Genomic DNA, 8,476 nt, shown 5'->3' with positions numbered 1-8,476 from the left:
CCACGATTTTCCAGGTGGAAGGAAGCCATCGGGCTGACAGTTGGAGAAAAACAAACTTGGTGGCTGGCTCCCGGGCACCGGGCAGAGGTGGGGACACCTGCTTGGGCTCCCAGACCCAGCGGCCATCGCGAGAGGGCACAGCTGCCTGGGAGTGTCACCCCGGCACCGGGTCCGAACGGCTCCCTCGGCCTCGGGAGCCTGCGGGTGCCGCTGCCACCCCTGCCCAGGCGGCTGGGCCACCACAACCCCCGCCTCTGGGAACAGAAAAGCCAAACTCCCCTCCCTCCACTCAGGACCCCGCCTCCTGTCCTGGGTCAGCGAGGGGAGCTCCCCAAGTCACTGAGACCAGGCGTCATTCTACAGACGGGGAAACTGAGTCTCGGCGAGGCCTGCAGATGTCAAGCCCTGTGGCCTCTGGGCTCCCTAGTTCCCTGCTTGTGACAGGAGCTGCCGCGGCTCCCTGGGCCTTTCGGGGCAGGGAAGAGCCCGCCCCAGGCCGGGCCGGGCATGACTGTGGGGTGGCAGACCCTGAGGGTGGACCCGGCGCTGCCTCTGTGCGTTCTCCCGCTGCCAGCCGGCCTCTGTCCTGAGCTCCCGGGGCAGGTGGCCATCGGGAGAAGAATGACAACGCGGGAGGAGGGGGGCCGGATGGGACTCTAAGCAGGGAAGCAGGGAGCCCGTCCCCGTTCACACAGGCAACCAGAACCAGCGGTCCCTGCGCCCTGCAAGGCCGGGGCTCAGAGATCACGGTCCTTCAAATGACCCTGCCCCCGGGGAGAGCGGGCCAGGCCACCGCCCCTCAATGCCGAGCTCCCCCCAATTCCTCGCAAACAGAAGGGAGTGAAATGCCCTCGCGGGGCCCAGGAGGCACACAAGCAAATGGAAACTTCCAGCTGCGCAGCGCCGAGCTCCGCCGACTCCCCAGCCCCCGCTGCCCTGCGGCCGGGACAGCGGACCTGCCCGGGTGCCCACGCCGCCGGCCGCGTGCGCCCGCCACGCCCAGGCCGAGGCCGCGGTGCCCGGTGCCCGCAGGGTCGCGGGGCCGGGATCGCGGCTCCGCCCGGGGCTGCGGTGAGTTCCCCGCGTTCCGCACGGGCTCCGCCCGCCTCCTCCACGCGCGGCCCCAGCCCCGCGCCGCCGCCCACGCCCGGGCACAGCCCGGGCCCCGCGACGGCCGCGCCCGCTCGGCGGGAGCCGGAGGGCGGCCCTGCCTACCTGGGTCCGGGCCGGCGTGGCTCCCGCGCAGCCCTGGCGCCGCGGTGGGGCCCGGAGCGCGCGGCCGGCGCCGGCGGCTCATGCTCAGCCCGGCGCCCGCCCCCCGCCGCCTCCGCGCTGCGCCAGCTGCGGGCAGAGCGGCTCCGCCGCGGGGAGAGCGGAGCGGGAGGAGCGAGCGCGGCGGGGGTCGCGGGGCGCACGGACCGGCGGGCGGCGGGGGCGGAGGTGCGGCGCTCCGGGCGCCGGGCGAAGGCGCGGAGAGGGGAGCGCGGGCCGAGGTGCCCGAGAGACGGGGGGGGGGGGGGGGGGGGGGTGTGGTGAGTGTGTGGCCGGGAAGCAGGGCGGGGGAGGGGTGGGGGTCGAAGAGGGGGGCGCAGGGAGAGGGCGCGCCCAGCTTCGTGTTTAAAATGGTAAGGCAGCGAGCAGCCTGCGTTTCTATCTGTGGGAACCCGGTTCCGCTGACCACCCTGAGCACCCCGTGCGCCTGTGCTGGGCTCGCACCCCCCGCACAGTGACAACGCCGAGGGTCAGGGGAGGAAGGGACCCTGCAGGACTTCAGAGCTGGCAAGTGTCAGGGCAGGGGTCCAGCATCCCCGGGAGCCCTGGCCGGTTTGGCTCAATGGATAGAGCGCCGGGGTTGTGGGCTGGATCCCCAGTAGGTGGCGCGCAGGAGGCAGCCCATCAATGATTCTTTGTCCCCATGGATGTTTTTATCTCTCTCTCCCTCTCCCTTCCTCTCTGAAATCAATAAAAATATGTATTTTTTAAAAAATGTGTGCTTGATTGATTTTTCAGTGAGAATACTGGTAACCAGCCACGCCTTGGTTTTCACTGCCGGAGGTTTTTAGGTTACTGACTCGTTCTTTTTTTTTTTTTTTTTTTTTTTTTTTTTTTTTTTTTTTAAGAATATATTTTATTGATTTTTACAGAGAGGAAGGGAGAGGGATAGAGAGGTAGAAACATGGATGAGAGAGAAACATCGATCAGCTGCCTCCTGCACACCCCCTACTGGGGATGTGCCCGCAACCAAGGTACATGCCCTTGACCGGAATCGGACCTGGGACGCTTCAGTCCGGCAGGCCGGTGCTCTATCCACTGAGCCAAACCGGTCAGGGCCTGACTCATTCTTTAACAGATACATGACCGTGCAGATGTTCACTTGTTCCCAGGTCACTTTTGGTAAATTGTGTGTTTTTTAAGTTGCCTTGTCTACATTTTCTGACTTGCTGAGAGGCTGCTCATGACATCCTGGCGTCATCCTCAGGTGCCTGTAGAATCTGTAGCAATGCCCTGCTTTTCATTCTGATAGTGAGAATCTTTGTGTTTTCTTTTTCTTTTCTTCATCAGTCGTGTGAGAGTTTTGTCAATTTTGTAATTTCTACTTTTAGAGGATATTAATTATCCTCTTTTTTCCAGTTTCTTAAGTTGGAAACTACACTCATTGTTTTTCAACCTTCTGTCCCACTATATACATTTAAAGCTATACATTTCCTTTTAAGCACCATTTTACTGTCTCAAATTTTAAGTGCACTTTTCTCATCTGGCTCAGGATATTTTTAAATTTCCATTTTGACTACCCTTTTTGGCCCATGAGTGTTCCTTCATTTCCAAATATTGGGGGATTTTCTAGTTACTCTCCTGTTATTGGTTCTAATTTAATTATACATCAGGCAGAGGATAGACTCCGACTGATTTCCACACGCTGACGTCTGCCATACGTCCCTGATAGCCCGGGACATGTTCTGTTTGGGCAGATGTCTGCATGTCCTTGAGAAGAATGAATGCTCTGCATGTATCACTCAAGTCAGACTGGTCCGTCACGTCCAAATCTCTATTGTACTGAACTGTGTCTGAGACACCAGCAGCCCTTCGTTGGGTGAATGAATAAACAAACCGCGGCACAGCCAGACAGCTGAATTCCACTCCACTACAACGGAATGAGTCCCAAGAGCATTATGCAAAGTGAACGAAGCCAGGCTCAATGGTTGAACCTGTATGACTCCGTTCATGTGACATTCCAGAAAAGGCAAACCTGTAGAGATGGAGAACACAGCCGTGGTGCCAGGTGTCTGTGGTGGGAGGTGGGAGCGGTGGCTCCAGCCTGGGGGAAATTTTAGGAGCCATGAAAGTGTATCTGTATCTTGACTTGTGCTGATGGTCACAAAACCCTATGCTTTTGTCAAAAATTTTAAGAAGCTGTATACCAAGAAGAAAGAACTTTGCTGTATGTCAATGTTAAAAATAATTTTTAATCGCTTAGGGCTTCTGTGACCACCCGTCATCTCGCTCTGTCCAATGTTGTCCACAGGACTTTGCTTTCCCTTCCTTTTTGCTGTATCTGTAATTATTGGGGGAAGGAGGGAATCGGGATGGTCCATCACTGCCCATGACGAGGGCATTGCCACTATTGCCTGGAGGATGAAGTCTAGGGCACGCAGGGCAGCGGAGGGAGCAGAGAGAGGCCCGTTGCAATAGTCAGATGGCGAATGACACTGGCTTAGACCGGGAGAGTCACGCGGATAGTCACGGTGATGGGAAGTGCTTGCAGCTGGACAGGTGCTGCCGCTAGAACCCAAGTGCTTGGGTCAGAGAGCAGGGAGGAGCACCACCGTTCTGCCCAGCATGCCTATGTACCCTCCCATGATAAGAAGCACCTCCGGGGGCACCTGCCCAGCAGGACAGGCGGTATTCTCTGTGCTGGCTTTGGGGTGAGGGAGTTCTGCAGGTAACCACTCAGGCACCCCCTGTTCCTGTCACACTCGGACATGGCTGGGCCTCCCGTGCCCCACCCCCTTTCATAAGGAAACCTCGGCTTCCTTATTGCATTTCAATGTGAGGTTGCTACAGGCACATCACCGTGTTCCGTGGTGAAGTCTTGTGTTACTATGGTTCCCATTCCTTTTCATTTAGAAGCGGAATAAAATTGTATCTCAAATAGCTTTTTAAAAAATAAGCAATAAAAGACTTCCCACCGCAATGGGCGCACCAGCTGACAGCGCCGTCCTGTCAAACCAGGTCACCGGATGCCGGCGTGCTCCCTCCGCCTTCCCGCCTCCCGGTTAGCCTCGTTTCCCGAGAACAGGTTTTCAGTTGTTCCCGTGCCAATACCCTAGATCTCCTTGCTCCTCTTACCTTTGTGTCCCCCACCTGGCGAGACTCCAGTGACAGACAAACCCAGATTTCCCCGCGGTGCCTGGTGCTGCTGGAGGCGGCCCCCCGCCCTGCTGTCCGTCTGTCCGTCCGTCTGTCTGTCCGTGCGCCCACAATAAGCTCCCCCGCGGAGCGGGAGCTCAGCACCACTCAGCCGTTCTCCGGGGTTCTCTGGCTCCCTTCCTGTTCTTTCTTTCTTTCTTTTGTAAAATATATTTTTATTGATGTCAGAGAGGAAGGGAGACGGGGAGGGAGATAGAAACGTCAGGGATGAGAGAGAATCGTTGGTCGCCTGCCTCCTGCACGCCCCACACTAGGGATGGAGCCCACAACCTGGGCATGTGCCCTGACGGGGAATCCAACTGTGACCTCCTGGTTCAAAGGTCGACCCTCAACCACTGAGCCACACCGGCTGGGCCTCTTTTCTGAAACTGCGGCGAAGTGAGTCACAGACATGGAAGCGTGTGTGACGTGTGTGTACAGTTCCAGGAATACTGGCCATGGGGATCCGCTGGAAGCAGGACATGGGCGAAGAGGCAGGACATTGCCGGGTGTGAGGAGCCCCTTGGTGCCCTTCCCCCAGGGCCTGCCCCTCGCACCCTGTCCATATTGGCCCCCTCCCAGAGGGAGCTGTTATCCTGGTGGTCCCGAACCCAGGCCCTTTGGCTGCCTGGTGCTTGAAAGCCAACAGTCAGGAGACAGGAGCTGAGGGGAGGAAAATGCCTTGTCCTCACAAGGACCATCTCAACATCTGTCCATTTAATTAAACGCCCAAACCTGTGAGAATTTTATGAGTTTATTCAAGCCGAACCGACAACCATTTCCAGGAAGCAGAATCGCAACGGATTGAGAAAATGCTCCGGAAAATGGCGATTTTGCACCTTCTTTTATACATCAGACTCAGAGGAGAAGGCGGAAGGGGTTACACGACATGAACTGGTGATAGATTAGGGAGGCGGGAGACAGCAAAGCGAGAGGCATTTCTGGGATTGGATAAAAACGAGCAGACACACACTTCTTTTACATTCGTGGGTATAGAACAGTTAGCAGTCAACAATTAACACAGTAACAGTAACAATAAGGGGACTTGTGTTCTCTGCTCGGGTGCAGTCAGGGGTCTGGAAACAGGGCGTTCGGAAGGCATGTTATCGGAGAAGCACAGGTGACCCACAGGCTCCCTTAGGTGAAGATGGGCCTTTGTCAGGGAAGACAATGACTACCTGCCAGGACTCGGTCTTGGCTAGATAGACAGTGTCCATTTCAACCATCTTCTGCGGCTGCTTTAGGACCGAGGTCTGTGAGTTTGTAAGGCCTCCCTGGACTTTGTCAGGTTCCCTTTTCCATCTACACATTTCAGTGCAGGCTGGTAGGGAGGGAGTTGTCTGTTTGTTTGTTTGTTTGTTTGTTTTTTAATGTGCCTCTTGCTACTTTAATGAGGTGACTTTTTTTATTGATTGATTTCAGAGAGGAAGGGAGAGTGAGAGAGAAATAGAAACATCAATGATGAGAGAATCATTGATTGGCTGCCTCTTGCACGCGCCCTGCTGAGGATCGAACCCACAGCCGGGCATGTGTCCTGGGACCCTTTAGTCCGAAGGCCGATACTCTGTCCACTGAACCAAACCGGCAAGGGCCAGGCAGGGGTTTTATGAGAGGGGCAGGGGAAAGCAGAGCAAAGGAAGCTGGGGGGGGGGGGGTTGTGGCTCTCATTTGGGATGTGGGGTGCTATGTGTGAGTCAGCACAGTCTGCTCTGCTAGCCATCTTGTCAGTCAAAGGCGAGCAAATTTCCTGGAGCCAAAATGCCCGAAGGCTGGAGTCCGCTCGCTTCCTTTGAGGTTAGCTCCTAGAATGTTTTAAGCAAACAGGCTGTTTATCTGTAGCTACACAAGTCATCGTTTACAGAAACAATGTTAAAAGAATGATGGGGTTGGTTACATTAATATTTATTTCCATGCCTCCATTTTAAACTTCCATTCCTAAATATATGCCTGTTTTTTAACTTTGTGAATGGAATTTAAGGGGTCCAAAGCTTTACTACCAAAAAATACCTCTTGGGATATTGATTTTAAGCTGGTTAATTAGGAAACAAAAGACTCAGCTCAGCCAGTGTGCTCAGTGGTGGAGCGCCAGCCTATGGACCAGGAGGTCTGGTTCCCTGTCAGGGCTCAGCCCCCAGTAGAGGGTGTGCAGGAGGTAGCTGAGCAATGATTCGCTCACATCATTGATGTTTCTCTTTCTCTCCCTCTCCCTTCCTCTCTGAAATCAATAAAAATATAGTTTAAAAAAAAAAAAAAAAAAAAAAAACAGAAAGAACTTTGACCCTCTACCTTTACTGCCTAAGAAATTCAGATGGAAAAACCTGCTTCAGCCCTAACCAGTTTGGCTCAGTGGATAGAGCGTTGGCCTGCAGACTCAAGGGTCCCAGGTTTGATTCCGGTCAAGGAAATGTACATTGGTTTCGGGCACATCCCCAATAGCGGGTGTGCAGGAGGCAGCTGACTGATGTTTCTCTCTCATCGGTGTTTCTAATTCTCTCTCCCTCTCCCTTCCTCTCTTTAAAATCAATAAAATGTTTGGTGTTGTTTTGTTTTTTTAATCTGCTTCAGAAGGAATCTTTGTAATCACCTTAGCATTAGAAAGGAAACACCAAGCAAGGTCCTGTTAACAAGATCATCACCTATGGCCGGCCCTTTATTTGAGTTGGCTAGCAAAAACCTGTAAATTGCTATTTTCACTTTGTAAATCTAAAACCCTGTTCTCCCCACCTTCCTCCTTTTTCCAAAATGTCATATAAAATTTTTTAAAAATAAAAAGAAGGAAAAAAATCAAAATGTCATATATACCAAATTTTGCCTTACTTTCTCTGGAATTTTGGGGCTTCTGTGAATTCCCTGTGTGCATGTATTAAAATTTGATTTTCTCTTGTTACTCTGCTCTATGTTATTTGAATTACTAGCCCAACTAGAAGAAAGTAGAGGGTGAGAGTAAAAGTATTCTTTTAGCCCCCACAGAATCATATTCTATATCTTCTACTGTCACTTGCTTGCATCATCAATATTGTGGCTGTGAGATCCACCCATGTGGATGGATATAGTTTATTCGTGTTGACTGTTGTTGGTATTATTATGTTTACTTGGTCTACCATTAGTAGACATTTGGGGAGCTGACATTATTCGTTTATGCATTGAAGGAATATTTTTTGAGCACCTACTATTTGCCACGCACTGGGATGGAACAGTGATCAAAACAGGTAAAATTCCCTTCCATATGGGTATTCAATAAGCAGAAAAATTAGATCATGGAGAATGAAGATGGCAGTGTAGGCAAACACCAGTACTTGCAGCCTCCCACAACCACATCAAAATTACAACTAAAATACAGAACAACCATCATTCAAAACTGCCTGAAATCTGGCTGAATGGAAGTCCTAGATCTAGAGAAGTAAAGAAGAGACCACATTGAGACAGGTAGGAGGGTCAGAGGCATGAAACAGGCTGGTCTGACACCCATGTGTGCCATTTTTTAATTGAAAAAGATATCTCTGCTGCAGAGGCTGCCTGTGAGGAGCAAGGGGTCCAGCCCCACACCAAACCCCAAAAACATGGTTTGAGTTCTGGGAAGGGAAGAGAACTGTAGGCTATAAAAACCAGCAGGGATTATGGCTGAGTGACCCAGGCAGCTCCTCTTAAAGGGCCAGCACATGGACTTACTCAAACTTGATCCCTCTGGGCTACAGCACTGGGGAAGCAGCTTGAAAGGAACCTGGGACATTCAAGGAATTGGATTGTTTGGCATCAGGGCAAGAATTCGGGGGCAGCTTTCTCCCAGACAAAGGTGCTCACAGGGACCGTTTTTTCTTTGCTGAGACCTCCCCATCATAGAGCTGACTGACAGCCATATCTGAGTTTCCATCAGCTTAGCTCTCATGATGCTCTGATAATTCCCTAAGACCCCACCTTATCCAATTTGCAGTTCCACCCAAACAGTTTGCAGCAGCTTTTCCATATGAATGGCCTGTCCTGGATCAGGCTTCAGACTTTGCTAAAATCTCTCAAACAAAAATAAATAAATAAATAAATAAATAAATAAATAAATAAATAATAAATAAAT

The 8,476-nt window shown here is 52.4% G+C and overlaps 1 protein-coding gene across 3 annotated transcripts in view; it reads right to left on the bottom strand.

The window, feature by feature from the left end:
- RASGEF1A (RasGEF domain family member 1A) overlaps positions 1–1,485 on the bottom strand; it is a 53,105-nt gene extending 51,620 nt beyond the window's left edge. For 2 of the 3 annotated variants that reach the window (XM_084903428.1, XM_084903429.1), the window contains exon 1: positions 1,216–1,485. In XM_084903428.1, the coding sequence (XP_084759554.1) occupies positions 1,216–1,297 (82 nt within the window). In that variant the 5' untranslated portion in view covers positions 1,298–1,485. The remainder of the gene's footprint in view (positions 1–1,215) is intronic. The other variant, XM_084903431.1, reaches the window with a different exon arrangement.
- Positions 1,486–8,476: the final 6,991 nt, after the last annotated feature.

The sequence above is a fragment of the Pipistrellus hanaki genome (assembly GCF_964339955.1).
Source record: "Pipistrellus hanaki genome assembly, chromosome: 14".
NCBI lineage: Eukaryota > Metazoa > Chordata > Mammalia > Chiroptera > Vespertilionidae > Pipistrellus > Pipistrellus hanaki.
Note: the sequence above shows the minus strand (reverse complement) of the source record. Positions and strands in the feature narration are given on the sequence as shown.